This window comes from Jaculus jaculus, chromosome 8 (genome assembly GCF_020740685.1).
Source record: "Jaculus jaculus isolate mJacJac1 chromosome 8, mJacJac1.mat.Y.cur, whole genome shotgun sequence".
Taxonomy (NCBI): domain Eukaryota; kingdom Metazoa; phylum Chordata; class Mammalia; order Rodentia; family Dipodidae; genus Jaculus; species Jaculus jaculus.
In genome coordinates this window covers 135,812,443-135,830,418 of record NC_059109.1, presented here as the reverse complement: position 1 = coordinate 135,830,418, position 17,976 = coordinate 135,812,443, and the positions used below count along the sequence as shown (strand labels likewise).

Below are 17,976 nucleotides of genomic sequence, written 5' to 3'. Positions count from 1 at the left end.
CTCTGCACTGCGCCCTGACGTGCCCGTCAGTGGAAGCGGCTCTTGCCGTGAAGTCCCTCCACCCTGCCAATAACTCACGGACAGAACTGATGCTGTGCTGACAGAAGGCCTTTCAAGACGGTCCATGTTGGTGACAATAAGAAAAAAAACCACATTAGTCCTTTCCCTGTGGGCTAACAGCAAGCAAGATAAAAGGCCCAGCTTTGTCCTTCTGCGTTGAAGACGTGTTTAATCACAGGCTCTAAAGTGATGAGACAGACCCTTTGCCTCCCAGAACTTATTTCCCCATCCTGCTACACACACATTTGCACACGCATACACACACATGCATATGCACACAACACAAACACACAAGGACGCCATGCCCTCACCGGCTGAGGCAACAGCCACCTTTTCTGCAGCATGGCCTCCGCGGCTCGGGGTGGAGGCCGGAGTCCCTAGTGCTGTGAAGTTAGTGGGGCTCTGTACCCCTAGTCACCAGGGGAGCAGAAGGCAGCCAGCTCCTACCTCACAGGTCCACCCCCAGCCAGTTGCAGGCAGTTTAGGAGAAGCATGCAAAACTCCTGAGTGCGTGGAAGCAGAGCCAGGAGCCTCCCCGTGGGCCCTGTCCTCGTGGCGCAGTGGCTGTCCCTCCACTGGCCCCCGAAGGTCTGCTGGTGCCCCTGCCCCCACCAGGGCTGACCCCTGGGGGTCCTTGCTGGACCCCGGTGGAATGCACTGCAGTGTGGAGGGAGCCCAGGGCGCCCGTTTACTCTGGGAGCTTGCAGGAGAGGGCTGACCTGGTGGGGAGGGTCCGGAGTGTGGAGAGCAGGGGGAAGGAAGATAGATGGATCCACGGGTGGATGGATTCCTGAGGGGATAGAGGCACGGATGGATGGGTGGATCAGTTGAAGATGGGTGAACAGGTGGGTGGTGGGTAGATACATGCATGGATGGACGAGAGGAGAACCTGTTGAGCTCAGTGAGGCCCGGTTGGGCCTGGCCCCCAGCAGAGTGGAATGAGCTCCAGTGTGGAGTGTGCTGGTGAGGTGGCACCTTCAACCTCCTCTCTCATCCCCACTCACCGTATAGCACACAGAGGCTCTAGAGGACACCTTTCCCCCGGAGCCACCCAGCATTAAAAGAGCCCATGTCGGAGAGAAGCAGCGGGCATCACAGGGCGGCCAGAATGCAGCTGCGTGTGCCACTGCCCCCTTCTGGCAAGGAGAGGGAAGGTTCAGGGGAGAAGTGAGGTGGCCTGTGTTTAGATGTCCCCTTGGGATGGTGTCACTCCTTGCCCCACTGAGGGCACTCACTGTGTGACAGCTAATATCACCAGAGCCAGTCAGAGGCCACCTGATGTCCTGACCTCCCCACCCTCGATCCCAGTGCCCTGCAGCTGTCCCTGTCACGTGGGAATGACCTCTGCAGAGAGATGGGTCTGTGGGTCTGTTTTGGATACTGACAGATGTTTCTTAAACACTTTTTTCTCTTTTACTATAAATATAATCGTGTGCTTGAAGCAATTGAGAATATGCAGTGTGTTCTGGAACCCACAGGTGGTAGTGTGTTGGTACAGAGTGTGGGGTGGCACAGAGGTCCTACTTAAGCAAAGCTCTGTGTTGAGAAGTTCCACCTGTGTTTTTTGTTTTTCTTTTCTTTTTTAGATGAGGTCTTGCTGCATGTAACCTAGGCAGACTTGGAATTCACTGTGTAGTCTCAGAGTGGCCTTGAACTCACCTACGTCTGTGTCCTGAGTGCTGGGATTAAAGGTGTGTGCCACCACGCCCGGCTTCCACCTGTACTTTCAGAAGGATAACATTCGCAGTTCTTAAAGCCAAAGGTTTCATCCTGTCTCCCCTTGTCATTGCGTATGCAGTGGCCTCCTGTATTGTGCCCAGCCCTTGTTGGAGTGGTTAAGTGGCTCCTAGAAGATTCTGACCATTAGTGCAAACTTCTGAAGGCACACTCACTTTTGCATAAGAAAACACACCTTTAATCCCAGCATTTCAGAGGCAGACATAAGAGGATCACCATGAGTTCGAGGCCAGTCTGAGACTACATAGTGAATTCTCAGTCAGCCTGGGCTAGAGCAAGAACCTACCTCAAAAAAATAACATGAAAGAAAGGAAGGAAGGAAGGAAGAAAGGAAGGAAGGAAGGAAGGAAGAAAACATGTGTTCATTGGCGTACCTTATACACAGTCACTCTGGAGGGGAGAGGCAGGAAGTGACCTGCTGGGTCGTATAGAGCCCTGGGGATGAGTGCTGTGGTGAGAAGGAAGTCACACGTAAGGCGTGGAGTCTTGGGGTTTGCAGACAGGAGACTGTTCTAGGCAGCGTGCCCTGCCTGAGGCAGAGATGTTGGAGCAGCGGCTGGAAAGTAATGAAGCGAGGGAGTGCTGTGAGTTCACGGAACCACCATTGCTGGGAGCAGAAGTGGGAGGCGAACGCCTGAGGTCGAGCTTTCTCAGCACCGAAACCAGGCGGGCCAAGGCAGGGTCTCAGGAGGAGTGGACACCCGGGCTGAGTTGACCTGCAAAGGCCCACACCGGACTTAATTGCTGGGCTGGCACCACCCCTTGCAGAGCCCCAGGCCTGTGTTGAGAACAGGTGTGGGAGAAATCTGCCCCAAGCTTGGAGTTCAGAGCCCAAGAAGTTCCTCCAGGAAGTTAACTCCAGTGTCAAACAGACTAAGTGGCAGAGCTGAGACTCGAACCCAAGACCCCAGGAAGCAAATGTCCTTTATGACAGCTGGATTTGGTGGTGTACTTCTTTATTCTAGCACTTGGGAGGTAGAAGCAGGAAGATCAGGAGTTCAGGGTCATCGTCAGCTTCATAGTGAGTTTAACATTAGCCCAGACTACGTGAAACTGGATCTCCCTCCACCAAAGAAAAGTCCACCAAGAACAGTACACAGGAGGTCCGAGGCCTCTCACTGACCCCGTGGGGCTTAGCCCTCAGCTTCTGCTTGCTCGGTTACCTGTGGCCTTGGGGAGGCTCGCCTGCCTGTCTCCAAACCAAAACACTGACCCACATCTGCTGCCTGCTTCCCAAGCCTCCAGAGAAACAAGTTTTTTTTGTTTTTTTAAACTCATAAAAGTTCTTACCCTAAGAAATCAATGTTCAGTCAGGTGTATTTGAACCACCACCCAGAGTAATCACAATGTTATTCCTTTGACGTCTGGTCCAATTTTACTTGAAATTTAAGGGTGTGGGTGGGGGAGCAGGGTGTATATTCAAATACCATTGGGCTGGTGGGGGAGGGGTGGTCCTGGAGCGGCTGGGGCTCAGAAGAATGACAATGAGGCCCGCCAGGCAGTCCTGCCGAGATTAGATTTTCATAAATCTCAGACAGTGTCATTCCTAATTCCTCCCTGTGCAGCCAGGAGGCCAGACAGGACCACGTGGGGCCTGCTGGTTAACCAGAAAGAGCACCACCGCCTGCCCAGACCCAGGGATGGGCTGGAAAACCCTCTCAAGGCTGGAGGGAACCGGGGGACTCTCTCTGCCCAGCTCTCCCGCTGAGGGAGCTGCCTGAGCTATGCACCACCGGGCTCCAGTGGTAGCTAGATGTGACCCAGGCCTCTGCAAGGCCCTCCCCCGTTGGAGCTGGCAGGAATTCGAACCCAGGTCCTCCACCAAGAGCAAACTCCAAAGACGTGGATGGAGACCGCACTTTATCTCGACTGACCCAGAACTGCGTTTGCGCAGCCGCGCTGAAGTGCAGTACTTGGCTCACAGTCACATTAGCAGCACCCGGGGCATCTCACTCGTGTTATGGCCACACACCCGTCATCCTCCCTCTCTCCTGGCTGAGGGTTTGAAAACTGTATTTTGATGCTGTTGTCTTCCTTTTTGTTACTGTCTCTAGTTTTGTTCTTTTTTTTTTGAGGTAGGGTTTCATTCTAGCCGAGGCTGACCTGGAATTCACTATGTAGTCTCAGGGTGGCCTCGAACTCATGGCGATCCTCCTACCTCTGCCTCCTAAGTGCTGGAACTAAAGGCATGTGCCATCACACCCGGCTTTGTCTCTAGTTTTTATGAAACAGGGTCTTACTCTGTACCCGAGGCTGGCCTTGAACCCACAACAATCCTCCTGCCTTAGCCTGCCTCCCAAGTGTTGGAAAGGCAGGCATGAGCCACTATGCCTTGTTTCTTTTTAATTTATTTTATTTTATTTTTATTTATTTGAGAGGGACAGACAGAGAGGCGAAGGCAGATAGAGAGAGACAGAGAATGGGTGTACCGGGGCCTTCAGCCACTGCCAACGAACTCCAGATGCGTGTGCCCCCTTGTGCATCTGGCTAATGTGGGTCCTGGGGAATTTTGAGCCTTGAACTGGGATACTTAAGCTTCATAGGCAAGCGCTTAATCAGTAAGCCATCTCTCCAGCCATGCCCTGTTTCTTTAACTTGTGCATTTTGTCATGAGAGCAGTGTTAGGTAAAAGAGTATGCTTGCGGTTTCATACATGGAGGTGACATGGGCCTGACATTGTGTCTTTGCTTGTCTTGCCGCCTCGCCTGGGACGATTGTGGCGGTAAGAATCAGCAGAGGGGAAGCTGTCCCCATGTGGTGGGAGGACAGCATCTTATTCCTGGTCAAGGCCCCTTGCATGTGGCTGGGCCCTGGGGTTGGTCTCTTCTAAGCCAGGCTTCTTGCTCGGCATTGGCAGTGGTAGGTACCCCTGAAGACCCTATGGGGCAAAATGTTCCAGATATACTTGTCAAATATTTTGTTTATTTATTTAGGAGACAAAGAGAGGCAGATATATAGAGAGAACGGGCACACCAGGACCTCTAGCCAATGCAAGTGAATTCCAGACACATGCACCACCTCGTGCATCTGGCCTTACATGGGTCCTGGGGAGTCGAACCTGGGTTCTTGGGCTCCAGAGGCCATCTCTCCAGCCCCTGTTCCAGACCTTTTTTTTTTTTTTTTAAATTAACAACTTCCATGATTGTAAGCAATATCCCATGGTAAAGCCCTCCCCACCCCCCACTTTCCCCTTTTAAACTCCACTCTCCACATCTCCTCCCCGTCTTAATCAGACTCTCTTTTATTTTGATGTCATGATCTTTTTTCTTCCTCTTATGAGGGTCTTGTGTAGGTAGTGTCAGGCACTGTGAGGCCATGGATATCCAGGCCATTTTGTGTCTGGAGGGAGCACGTTGTAAGGAGTCCTGCCCTTCCTTTGGCTCTTACGTTATTTCCGCCACCTCTTCCGCATCAGACCCTGAGCCCTGGGAGGTGGGATCGAGATATTGCAGTGCTCAGCGCTCCTTGTTCCTGGCATTTTCGACTTCACTTGTCACAGTCACTTCCAACGTGAGCCCTTCTCTGGCCCACACCACGCTACTCAGGACAGCGCTTTGGGCACTTGCCATAGAATCCCAGGCCTGGGCACACAAATGGGGGCTCTGGGCTCCTGATCTGTGCCTCTAGCCAGTCGCCTTACCTCTCCCAGCCCTGTATTCCTCCTCTGTAAAGAGGACTCCTATTGAATCTACTTCACAGAATGAAGGTGCATGGTTCAGACCCTTACCTGGCATTTAGCGACCCTTGACACTCAGTGACTCCTTACAACTACAGGACCTGGCCAGGGGACACACACTCACACAGTGCCCACTGCCTCTAGAGAACCACCAAGGGTGGAGGGGGGGCGCAGGTCACTCCAAGGAGCAGATGGACCTGTTTATTTGAACTTAGTCACAGGAAAATGGACGCTACATTGAATGACAGTAGCCTTACCATGCGTGGGGAAGATGGGCTTTGTTGCCCCTGAGACCTTGCCACGTTCATCCCCCATCCCAAGGGGAAAATGATAAACGTAGCAGGTGCCACTCTGAGCACTGGGCCTTCCCCACACTGATCACAAGGTGCAGCACAGGACTCCATCAGAAGAAATGCTGTTTCTCTCCCAAGGGTTTACATAGCCAGGCCCTCAGAATGCCCTCAGTGGAAACTCTCCACCTCAGGGGACAGGGCTGTGAGGGTTCTGGACCATGGCTGCTTTTCTTCATTTCCAGGGGCCATTAGCAGGTATAAGGAAGACTTTGTCCCCAGAAGAGCCTGGCGACTGACAGCTTACCCAGTAACTGCCCGTTAGCACCTCCATCACCTCCTTCCTGCACGCATGAGGGATCTGCAAGCATTGGTTCTGGGATCTGGGCTGCTACCTGTCCCTGCTGGCTGGGAGCCCTCTCCTTCCTGCACCCCACAACTCCTGTGTCTGGGACTGCTTGTCAGCACAGTTCTGCTTCAGTTTCCTGCTGCCCACCTTCTCCCTGGACCTGTCTTCCCAGCCCTTCTCTGAGTGTGTGGTGTGCACGTGTGTGTGTGTTTGCGTGTGGAGGCCAGAGATCCACATCAGCTATCTTCAGTCTCTCTCCATCTTACTTTTTGGGTGTCTCACTGAACCTAGAGCTCACTGATTTGGACTAGCAGACCAGCAAGGCTCAGCTCCTCATTCTTGGGTGGTGACCACCTTATCCCAAGCCCCCTCCTAGCCCCAGGAGGCCTTCTTGAGTCTTCCTGACGACCTTCTTCAGCAGCTCCACAGCTGTGCATCCCAGTGGGCGGCTCGTGCCGAGACATCCTAGCAAAAGCACAGCTGCTCCTCGGGGCTTCTGTGGGTGCAGGGAGACTGATGGACTCAGAGGTGGCCACTGAGCCGGGCTGAGACCCCACACACCCGCGAGCCAGTTTGTACCATGTGGCCCAGCAGCCACGTCAGTTACTCTTCTTGAAAAGGTGTCCTTTCTTACTCACGGATTTTCCAGGTCCATATCTAAATGAAGCTGGTGGCCTGAGGACCACGTGGCCACATTTGTACTTATAGAGCCCTCCCCTCTCTTCAGGAAACAATGCTCCCAAGTCTGGACACAAGGACCTGGGTTTGTTCTCCCTGACTGGACCTACAGGGGTCTGTCCCTTGTCCCCAGTCCTGTCAGCCTCTGCTGGCCCGGCTGTCTCAGCTACTGTCTGGACGTCAGACCACTCCCAGGAACACAACAGGTTGACCAGAGTCCCTCAGCACACACTCAACCCCCCTCACCCCCCTCCCCACTTGGGATAGGAACAAAGACAGCCCACAACATCCCCCTTGCCCGGGGCCAGGCGTGGGCAGAGGCCCTGGACACAGCCAAAGGGGGTGTCCCAGCCGGGGTGAACAGTGCACAGGGCACAGGGGTCTGGGAGGAGCTGCGGGCCCTCTGGGGTAGCGTGGGTGTTACACAATGCAGCCCTGTATGTCCTCTGAATACAGAGCTTTATTCGGGCCCAACAGCCGGACCTGCATTCCCGGCACATTGTAGCCAGGCTGCTCGGCCCTGGCCCTGCACCCTCCTCTCCCAAGGAGGCAGGGAGACAGGAGGGGGGGCCATGGGGACCTAGCCCCAGCCAAGCTCTATGGTCTTAGTGAGCATATAGGGTTGTCCCACAAGCACATGGGGGGAGCCTGAGTACCCACTGGACAGGGCCCCTGACCTTCCTCTCAAAAGTATTAGGGAATCTTACCATATTCCTACAGTTTTTTTACTTGTTTGTTTTTGTTTTTCAAGGTAGGGTCTCACTCCAGCCCAGGCTGACCTGGAATTCACTATGTGGTCTCAGGGTGGCCTCGAACTCATGGCTATCCTTCTACCTCTGCCTCCCAAGTGCTGGGATTAAAGGCATGCGCCACCACGCCTGTCTTCTCACCATAATTCTTACAGCTCACCTCTGCCTGGCCCCTTCAGGGTGAGCTGCGCTGAGCTTGACTTCTAACTCTGGGTATTTAGGCTTTGCAGTCCTTTCCTTGGTGAGCCCATCCTCCCTGGAACATTCCAGATGGGCTGGGTAAAGCACCTGCATGCTGGGCTGCGTGGCTGTGCGCCGATCCGGTTGTGTCATGGACATTCCTGGGCAGCGTGAAATTGCTTACCGGCATCTGTGGACTCTCACTAGATGCCTGTCACATCCCTCAGCTGTGCCACTAAAAGTGTCCCCAGCACTGTCACACTGGTAGAAAAGCAGCGACCTAATGGCCAGGGTGGACACTGGTGCAGGTGAGGGGAGCAGAGGGAGGAGGCGGAGGCTGGAGACCTGCTGGGGACAGGCAGGGCGGAGTCTGGGGGACATGGGTGAGCAGCCAGCTCTGCGGCAAGAGTCCTCCGTCCACTTACTTGCTGTAAAGCACCGCCCTCGCCCTGCCCAAAGCTTCGAAGAGACTGGTGGCTGGCAAGAGAGGTGTGGGCCCTAGCAGCCACTGCCCAGTCCCTGTCTCGGGTGGACAGGGAGCTGAGCCAGCGGCCGTGCACTTGAACCTGGGCCTTGGGGGTCGAGGACTTCTCTAATCTCTTGCCGGTGGCGCTGGGCAGAGTCTTCCTGCCAGGCTGGGGAAGCCCATCCCTGAGCCTCAGCTGGAGACTTCCAGCATGGCTGCTATCCCTTCGCTGCGTCCCAGTTGAGGCACCAGGCATCTTGCCGGGGGGCTCTGCTGGCACCAGCTGGTGCCAGCTGCTGGGGCCAAGGCCCGCCTGAGTCAGCAAAACCGCCCGCTCAGGCAGGATCAAAATAGACCTCTTCCTGTTCGCCTTGAGGGTTACTCTGCCTTCTGGGGGAGAAATAACCCCAGACCAAGAAAAAGAAAAAGGAGGAAAGAAAAAAACTAAAACAAATGAGAGCTGCAGCATTTGCGGTGTCTGGGATGTGGTTTTCCTGAGTCCTCTTCAAGAAGGAACCACAAACCCTGTGCTCTGGAGGCTGGGGGTGGAGGTGACAGAGAAAAGTGCATGTGGAGTGGCTGTCTGTGTGTCTGCCTGTTGTGATGCATGTAGGTGGGTTGCCATGTTCTTTGTTGAAGTGTGTAGGAAGTTGGGGGGGTTGTTTCGGGGGGAGTAGGAGGGTCAGGCCGTTACTTGCAGGGATGTGTGTAGGAGTTTTGGGTGTTTGTTGGTATGTGTAAGGGGGTTGAGGTGTATATTCCTGAGGTATTGTGGGACTGTTAGGGTATCTGTGATGTGTAGAAGGCTTGAGGTATTTATTTAGGTGTATGGGAACGTTGGGGTGTACAAGAATATTGTGATACTGTTTGGGTAGCGGCAGAGTAGTGTGTTGTTGTTTGGGGGTGCTGTAAGAGTGCTGGGCGTGTGGGGGTGCTGGGATAGATGTGAGCACCAAGGTATATTTGGTTCATATACACGTGTCCACACGTGCCTTCCCTGCACTCAGTCCACATCCGCTCCAACGTTTCCTCTGTCCACTCGAGCCACCACTTCCTCCCCCGGGCCCCTCTCCAGGTCCCCTGGCAGGTGATGGGACCCCAGCCACAAAGGCGGGGACACGGGTTCCTTTCTATGATCCACTTGTGCATAACATGGAGAGGAAAGTTTACCAGCGGACCCTCGGGCAGAAACCCCGAGCTCTCCACATGTGCCTGGCTGGGATTTGACACCATAGTCGAGGTCTTGGGCCAAAGGCTATGCCCCGGACAGGGTCTCTGAGGCATCCTTTCCACCAGGAGACCCCCACACACACACTTCCATGCACCGGAACCCACACCCCAGTCCTGAGCCTTCCTGGTCCCAGGGGTGGAGATCTTGGAGGGCTGCCCTGAGCGGGTGGTCCCCATCCCCTGAGGTCTCACGTGTGCCCTTGTCCCACAGCGGAGCTGGAGTTCGTGCAGATCGTGGTCATCGTGGTGGTGATGATGGTGATGGTGGTGGTGATCACCTGCCTGCTGAGTCACTACAAGCTGTCTGCGCGCTCCTTCATCAGCCGCCACAGTCAGGGCAGGAGAAGAGACGACGGGCTGTCCTCGGTGAGTGTCTCCAAGCCTGTAGCGCCCTGTCCCGAGTCCCTGCAGGAACCTGGATTTGGAGCCCCAGAATACTGCCAGCTTCTTTCATCAGCTGGGGTGGAAGCCACCAGTGGCTTCAGTGGGTGCTCGGGCCCCCTCACGTCTGCACACCCGCCGAGAGGCTGCGGGAGGCTGAGCGGTCTGCACCCTCGGGGAGGTGTCTGCCCCGGAAGGTGTCAGATGCAGTCATACTGTGTGTGCTGGGGCCCGTCAGAGCCTTTGCAAGGAGCCTCCGTGTGAGAGGCAGGGAGGGGGCCAGAGACAGCAGGCTGACATCCTTCTTCACCTTGATGGCGGGATTGGGTGGGGGGCAGAATGAGGAGCGAGCAGGGGGGCAGCTGGGGCCAGTGGTGGTAGAATTGGCACTACGGGGACATGGAAAGGCTTAATGGACAGGCAGAGGGACAAGCAGCTGGCACTTGACTCTGTGCCCACCAGGACAGAGGTGCGGGAAAGGTGCCCATGGTGCTGTGGCCATGACCCAGATAGAAGGGGGTGGCAGTCCTACCCTCTCGCCAACACACCAGCATCTGGGCCATGTGGTCATCATGCCTTCAGAGGCTGTGCAGCAACCGGACACCCGAGAGGCCTCTCCCTTGGCTGGAGTCTCATCCCAGCTTCTTGGGTATGAGAGGGGCCAAGGAAGGCCACTCCTCCTTGGGAATCAGGCTGAGCCTAGAGAACTGGCCCTAGCCGGCTTGAAGACCCCTAATCCATGTGACACCATGGCTGTCTGCGGGTACGCCCAAGCTCCCCTGACGCTGGAGGTGGCCCAGGAAACAGAAGGGCAAGTGCACACAGAGGCCTCCAAGAGGCCTTGAGCTTTGGGGGCAACCAGGAAGCAGTGTCTGAAGTACTAGGTGAGGAACTCTTACATCCTGTCCTGTGCATGGACAGCTGGCCCTTGGGATTCCAGGTTTACCCACTGGGACTCAGCCACCCTCAGAGACAAAAGCAACAAAAAAAGACCAGCATCCTCGCTAACAGTTACTCCGCTCTGAGTGACATCACTTATGTTGCCTTGGGATAAGCCACCTGAAGGTGATTTAAAGACTGGGAGATGGCTTAGGCTCTCTGCAAATATGGAAAGGGCTTGAGCAGTGCGGATTTAGGTGCCAGGGGGCCGTGGAGCCCACCACCATGTGGTTATCAATAGCCTTCACGCTGTACCAAAGGAACCCTGGGCATCATGGCAAGCCTGCGTCTTGGCCCATCAGCACTGTGGACATCGGTGACTCGCTGGAACCCAGTAGCGCCCTGTCAGGAGTCCACGGATTCTGAACCTGGGTGGAAACTCAGCCTCAGTGTGACAGCTCTGTCTTCCCACAGGGTGCTCCTTACCGCTGCCCTCGGGACCACAGCGCAACAGACTGTCCCCGTGGTTCCTGCTGTGTGTCTGAGGCCCTGGAGTCCTCCACACGGGGCAGGCAGGGAGAAGCAGCATGTTAACAGCTCACGGCAGCAGCCTGTCCCCGGGCTGGAGCTCATCAGGTGCAAGGATGGTGACAAAATGAACTGCACTGGGCAGGGCTCTCCAGTTTGGGGGGGATGCCAGCCAGGGCTGGCAGGAGCACCCAGTGTGTGCCTTCTGAGCCAAGATGCGGCCTGAGCCAGCAGGGCTGTCCCTAACAGGTGTGGACATCTCTGCTTGCGTCAGGCCCGGCCTCAGTGCGTCACCAGGTCGTCAGGGCAAGAGCGTTTATTAGCTCCGGCACCTGGGACGGGGCTTCGGGCACTCCTGTCAGCCCAGCATGGGTCCAAGACCTCTGCTCTGAAGGAATCCCTCCTCCGAAGCCGGCCCGCCTGGCTCATGTTCGCTTTCACTGTTTCTGGGCAACAGGGAAGCCGTCAGCATGGCGAGTGGCCCACGTGCCACAATTGCTGCCTGTGTGACTTGCAGGGCTCACCCAGTCCACAGAGGAGAAGCCAGGGCTCAGAGGGCCAGAACGCTTGCCTGCGGCCACGTGGCTGTCTGTGGGGTCCACCTGGGGAGAGCCCATTTAGCCCAGGGTGGGGAGCATGCGCTGCTGAGACTTGGGGCCATGGGGCATGTCTACCTTTCCTTGCCACTGTGGCCGGGAGATGGCCCCTAGGCAGAACCTAGACACGGCAGCTAAGACCACAGGATTCTGCAGGTTCCCAGACACCTGCGGCTCTCAGTGTCGGTCACTGCGTCCTGGCTGGGTCAGAGCTTGCGCAGGCCTGAAGCAGAAGGGGGTGGCTCCCCTGGACAACTCCTGCCCTTAAAGAAAAACCAGGTTGGAGCTGGAGAGACGGCTTAGCAGTTAGGTGCTTGCTTGAGAAACGTGAAGACCCAGGTTTGAGTCCCCAGTACCCAGGTAGGCCAGATGCACGTGGTGGCACGTATGTCTGGAGTTTGTCTGCAGTGGCAAGAGGTCCTGACTCACCCATTCTGCCTCTCTCTGATAAACAAAAATTTTAAAAAAAATTCCTATAGTTGAAACAGGTGTCTTATGTAACAAAATGAAGGCTTAGTTTTGATTCTTATGTCACATTCAGATAGAGTTTAAATAAATAGACAAAATTAGGCAGGAACTCAGGTCTGGATCTGCACCAAGGTTCCAAGGGAATGCAGACCCTCCCCAGCCCTCATCCTAGATAGGGACACCTTCTCCTTCATACTGTCACAGATGGCACTGAACTCTTGCTCTTGCTTGGCTGTGAGCAAGGGGGACAGGATGGCCACCGCAGAGCTAAAGGAGACACTCAGAGCCCCGGCTGGCTCTTGAGTCAAAGACCCTGAGTGTCCAGTTTGCCTGTGCGCAGCACCAAGTGAACCACTGGGGTGAGCCAGCAGAAATGACTTTCCTCTGGTCCCTATGGCGATGGCTGGCAGACCCCTGGCCTAGGAGGGGTCCAGAGGGAGAGGCAGTGGACGGGCGAGGTGGAATAGCTGTGGGGGAACTGGACGCCCACATGAGAGGTGTTTTCAGATCAGGAGCCAGAACCCCACCAGAGATTGATGGCAGGCAAGAGGAGACAGACGGAGCTCACAGAGGTTGCGGGGGGCAATGGGGAGATAATGGGGACATAATTTCAGAGGGAAAGGCTGGCATGGGAGGTAAGCAGCAGTTTCCACAGAAACAGACAGACCTTGCCTTCCACCTCCCAGGAAGTTTGGAGAATTCTGAATCTATTGCTTAGGTCACAACCAGAGGATGACACAGTGTCACCCAGCAACTTAGACATTCGGGTCATAACTTGAGCATATGCCGTCCCCACCCGAGGTGCTGGGGACACGCGTTGCACATTCTACAAGGGGAAGCCCTGGGCAGGAGACACTGGAACAGTTTGGCGGGGTGCGGTGGGGGAGGGCTGGCTGCGTGGTTGGAACCCTGGAGGCAGCAAGGAGCTCCGGGAAGTTTAAGCAGAGGACTGACTGGAGCGGGTGTGGGTGGGGAAGTGTGAGCTGGAGGAACTTGTGGGAGGAGGCGTGGTGAGAGCGGAGGCAGGGCCCTGCCAGCATCACGTGTGGGCCCGTGGCAGCCTCTTGCCAGCCCTCCCAGCTCTCTGATAGCTCCCTGCATCTCCCTCGCTCTGCAGCCAGCTTGTCTGCAGAGGCCCTGACTCAGTCTTCCATCCAGCAAAGTGGGCCAGCATAGCTCATACAAGAGGGAGAATCGAGGGAGGCTCGGGTGGGTGGGATGGGGACAGTGGGGGGCGATCTGACAGAAGCCACCCATGGTTCTGGCTTATGTGACTACACGGCTGCCATCACCATTCGCCAGGAGCCAAGCCCGCAGGGTGAGGAGGCTTGACCACCACTGACACGTGCTGGCCCAGACTCCCTAGTGGCCATTTAGGGAACTGCAGTCCTGGGCCATTTCAGTCCGCCCAGACTTTGACAGGAGACAACTTCCTACCTAGGAACCCTTCCTCAGAGAAGTGCCCAGCAAAGGAAGTTTTGGATTGGTGGATTCATTACCTTGCTTGTGGTAGTAGGATGTTGGTATATACGTATGTCCAAGCGTATACACCAGTTACATCCCAATGACAGGAAAATTACAATAAGATAGGAGGGAGCCCCGTCTACTCTTAGTAGGGAAACTAAGACAAACTGAGGTCCTAAAACGGAGTCGCTCTTTCCTGGGAGATGCTGTTTCCCTGCTGGGATCCCAAAGTAGATAACACATTTCCATGGTGTGACAGCCGTGTCCGTGTGCCTGGCCCAGAGCTGGCCCAGAGTGACACTGTGTCCATGTTTGTTAATAAGGACGTCAGAGAGTCTGGAGAGACTGAAGTCCACAGGGAGGTGGCGCATGCCTCGAGGCAGGCCATACCTGGTCCCTGTGACTGGGGCTGACTGGTGGCAGACGCCCAACATCGTCTAACGGTTCCCAAGGGCCAGGTGATGGTGACATGCAGTGTGTTCAGTCATCTGCATGTTCAGATGCTGAACTGCTGTGGCCAAGGTCACACAGTGTGAAAGTAGTCCCAGGTGGGGCTGGGAAACAGAGAAGGGGAGACCAGGCTGGGCTTCCTTATAAGGCAGATTTACTTTAAGCTCCAAAGCTGCTGCCCACACAGGCTCTTTGCTTTTAAAGAGAGGATTGGCGTGCCAGGGCCTCAGCCACTGCCATCAAACTCCAGATGCCTGCGCCACCTAGTGGGCATGTGCGACCTTGCCCTTGCCTCACCTTTGTAAGTCTGGCATATGTGGGATCTGGAGAGTCAAAGGTCCTTAGGCTTTGCAGGCAAGCGCCTGAACTGCTAAACCATCTCTCCAGCCCACACACAGACTTTTTGAGTGGGGCGGCCCACAGAGCAGATTTGTGTTTGGGGGAGAACGATGGGGCAGCAGTGGTTGGTGAGAGAGAGGTCAGTGAGAAGGCCGTCGTGGCTTATGCCTTTAATCCCAGGACTTGGGAGGCTGAGGTAGGAGGATAACTAAATTTGAGGCCATTCTGGGGCTACAGAGTGAGTTCAAGGTCAGCATAGACTACAGTGAGAACCTGCCTAAAAAAATAATCAAAATTAAAAAAAAAATAGCAGTAAGAAGATCAGTGTGGCCATATCTCTGAAAAATGGCCAGGGCCAGGCTGGAGAGATGGCTTAGTGGTTAAGGCGTTTGCCTGCAAAGCCAAAGGACCCAGGTTCAATTTCCCGGTATCTGCTTAAGTCAGGTGCACAAGGTAGCACATGCATCTGGAGTTCATCTGCAGTGGCTAGAGGCCCTGTCACGCCCATTCTCTTTCTCTCTCTCTCTCTCTTTCTCTCTCTCTCTCTCTCTCCTTTCCTCCTCCTCTCACACTCTCTCTCAAGTACATAAAATGTTTTTAAAAAGTGGCCAGCCAGGATCGGTGGCGTACACCTTTAATCCCAGCACTCGGGAGACACAGGTAGGAAGATCGCCATGAGTTCAAGGCCACCCTGAGACTACAGAATGTGATCTAGGTCAGCCTCAGCTAGAGTGAGATCCTCCCTCAGGAAAACAAACAAAAGGGCCACTGCCAGGATGAGGCAACCAAGAAAGAGGAGCAGGACATGTCGGGCCCAGACCTCCTCACTCCGCATCCAGATTCTAAAGGGGATAGAACCTTGCTCCCCACCAACTCTGTCCACCCTGCTGACCTGTGTCCTTGTCCACCCTGCAGGAAGGATGCCTCTGGCCCTCCGAGAGCACCGTGTCAGGCAACGGAATCCCAGAGGTGAGACCCATTCCAGCCTTCCTTCCCTCACCTACCCCCGCCTCAGCCTTGCCTGCTCCCTCCCCCCGCCCCGGTGCTGGCCATTGAGGTTCCCGGCATCTTTTGGGAGACATGTACTTGCAGGCTCAGAGTCTTGCTCGCGATCACACGCCTCTGTCCTGAGAGGCACCCGCGGCATCAGCAACAGAAAAGATGGAGACTGGTCCTATTCCCAGGAGTCTCTGGGCTCAGCCTGGGACAACCCCAAGCTGAGACTTCATGCCGACCGGCCCTTCTCCCTCCCAGCCTACTGTCCTATTGCCCCTACTGTCCCCTGAAGCACAGCTCTGCATTGGGGGGACCCCATTCTGAGCCTGTCACCCTCGCTCACCTTCCTCCTCTCTTTCCTCCAGCCACAGGTCTACGCCCCGCCTCGGCCTGCTGACCGCCTGGCCGTGCCCCCCTTTACCCAACGAGGCCGTTTCCACCGCTTCCAGCCCACCTACCCCTACCTGCAGCACGAGATCGCCCTGCCGCCCACAATCTCACTGTCAGACGGGGAGGAGCCCCCACCCTACCAGGGCCCCTGCACCCTCCAGCTGCGGGACCCTGAGCAGCAGTTGGAACTGAACCGCGAGTCTGTGCGCGCACCCCCCAATAGGACCATCTTCGACAGTGACCTGATGGACAGCACCATGCTGGGTGGCCCCTGCCCCCCCAGTAGTAACTCGGGCATCAGCGCCACCAGCTACAGCAGCGGTGGGCGCATGGAAGGGCCTCCCCCCACCTACAGCGAGGTCATCGGTCATTACCCAGGATCCTCCTTCCAGCACCAGCTGAGCAGTGGGTCTTCCTCCCTGCTGGAAGGGACCCGGCTCCACCACCCACACATCACCCCCCTGGAGAACAAGGAGAAGGAGAAACAGAAAGGTCACCCACTCTAGGAGCGAGGACCAGGGCACCTGTAGGTAATACAGCAAAAGACACTCCGCACTTCTTAAAAGAGAAGAGAGGAGGGCAGGGGCCTCACAGGGAATGCAGCGTGGGCCACACCGCCTCTCCATGTATAAATATTTACATGTCTCGTCTGGTCTGAATGCAGAAGCTCAGAAAGCTTGCAAAAAAAAAAAAAAAAAAAAAAAATTCCACGTTTCTTTGTTAAGCTGTGTCTTGAAGGCAAAAGAGAAAAAAAAAATTCTCCAGTAGTCTATTTTTTTTTTTCTTTCTAGTTGAGCTGTGTGTGTGAATGCTTAATTTCCTTTTGTTTATGATGGTTTCACTTAACTTTAAAGACATATTTGCACAAAACCTTTGTTTAAAGATCTGCAATATTATATATATAAATATATATAAAATAAGAGAAACTGTATGTGGGAGGGCAGGAGTATTTTTGTATTAGAAGAGGCCTATTAAAAAAAAAGTTGTTTTCTGAACTAGAAAAGAAAAAATGGCAAATTTTGAGTGCCAACTCAGAAAGTGTGTATTACCTTGTAAAGAAAAAAAAATCACAAAGCAGGGGTTTAGAGCTATTTATATAAATGTTGAGATTTTGCACTATTTTTTAATATAAATATATCAGTGCTTGTGTGGTGGAAACTTCGATCGCGTGTGTTGAGACTTGAAGGAGAAATGTCGAGTGTCAGAGGCTAAGTACAAGGGGTCCCCTTGGGTCTGCAAAGGGGCCCCCCAGTACAGGAAGGGCAGGACCCCAGGGCCACCCTCCTGCAGACCCAATGCTTCTGTCCAAATGGGCTGTGAGCAGTCACACATTCCCTGCCAAAGGGGACCCACGCTGTCCCTCCGGTTTGCAGACGGATCAAGAGTGTCCCCACAGAGGCGCCAAGTCCTACACGGTGGGTTTTGCCTTTCCCAACATGAAAATAAACTGTTACTGAAGGAATCTTAGTCTAGCTTCCTCTTTCTTTCTTTCTTTTTTTCGAGGTAGGGTCTCACTCTAGCCCAGGTTGACCTGGAATTCACTATGTAGTCTCAGGGTGGCCTTGAACTCATGGTGATCCACCTATCTCTGCCTCCCGAGTGCTGTGTCTGACCCTTTACCTTCCTCTTTCTTACACCATGAAGAGCCTCGTGGGAAAAAGCAAGGTGATTCCTGGAGCTGCAGGCTCCCACACTGTGGTGCCAGGGACAGAAGCCAAAGGGCAAGGTGGCAGAGGCTTTGTCGGGGCTTGGCCGGCCCTAGGGTTCTGGCGGAGAGGCTGGGAGTATCAGCGGCCTCACCCCATCCTCGCCTGCTTCCTTCCCAACCTCATTTTCACTGCTGAGGCCAATGATAGGGGACAAGCCCAGGTTTCTCCCAGAATGCCCAAGAGCGTGAACTTGGAAAGAGACAGTCAAAGCAAACCAGGCTTTGGGGTCTAGAAGCCCCTGCCTTCCTCCCCACATGTTCACTCCCTTCCCAGAAAACCAATTGGAGTTCATCCTTCCAGAAGCTCCTACAAGATCCTGGACACCAGGCTCAGGCCACACACGCGTCTTTGGTGTGGGACC

The 17,976-nt window shown here is 54.8% G+C and overlaps 1 protein-coding gene across 2 annotated transcripts in view; it reads left to right on the top strand.

The window, feature by feature from the left end:
• Pmepa1 (prostate transmembrane protein, androgen induced 1) overlaps positions 1 to 17,373 on the top strand; it is a 54,365-nt gene extending 36,992 nt beyond the window's left edge. For both annotated transcript variants that reach the window (XM_045157743.1, XM_045157744.1), the window contains exons 2-4: positions 9,627 to 9,781; positions 15,436 to 15,489; positions 15,882 to 17,373. In XM_045157743.1, the coding sequence (XP_045013678.1) occupies positions 9,668 to 9,781; positions 15,436 to 15,489; positions 15,882 to 16,412 (699 nt within the window). In that variant the 5' untranslated portion in view covers positions 9,627 to 9,667 and the 3' untranslated portion in view covers positions 16,413 to 17,373. The remainder of the gene's footprint in view (positions 1 to 9,626; positions 9,782 to 15,435; positions 15,490 to 15,881) is intronic.
• The last annotated feature ends 603 nt before the right edge of the window (positions 17,374 to 17,976 follow it).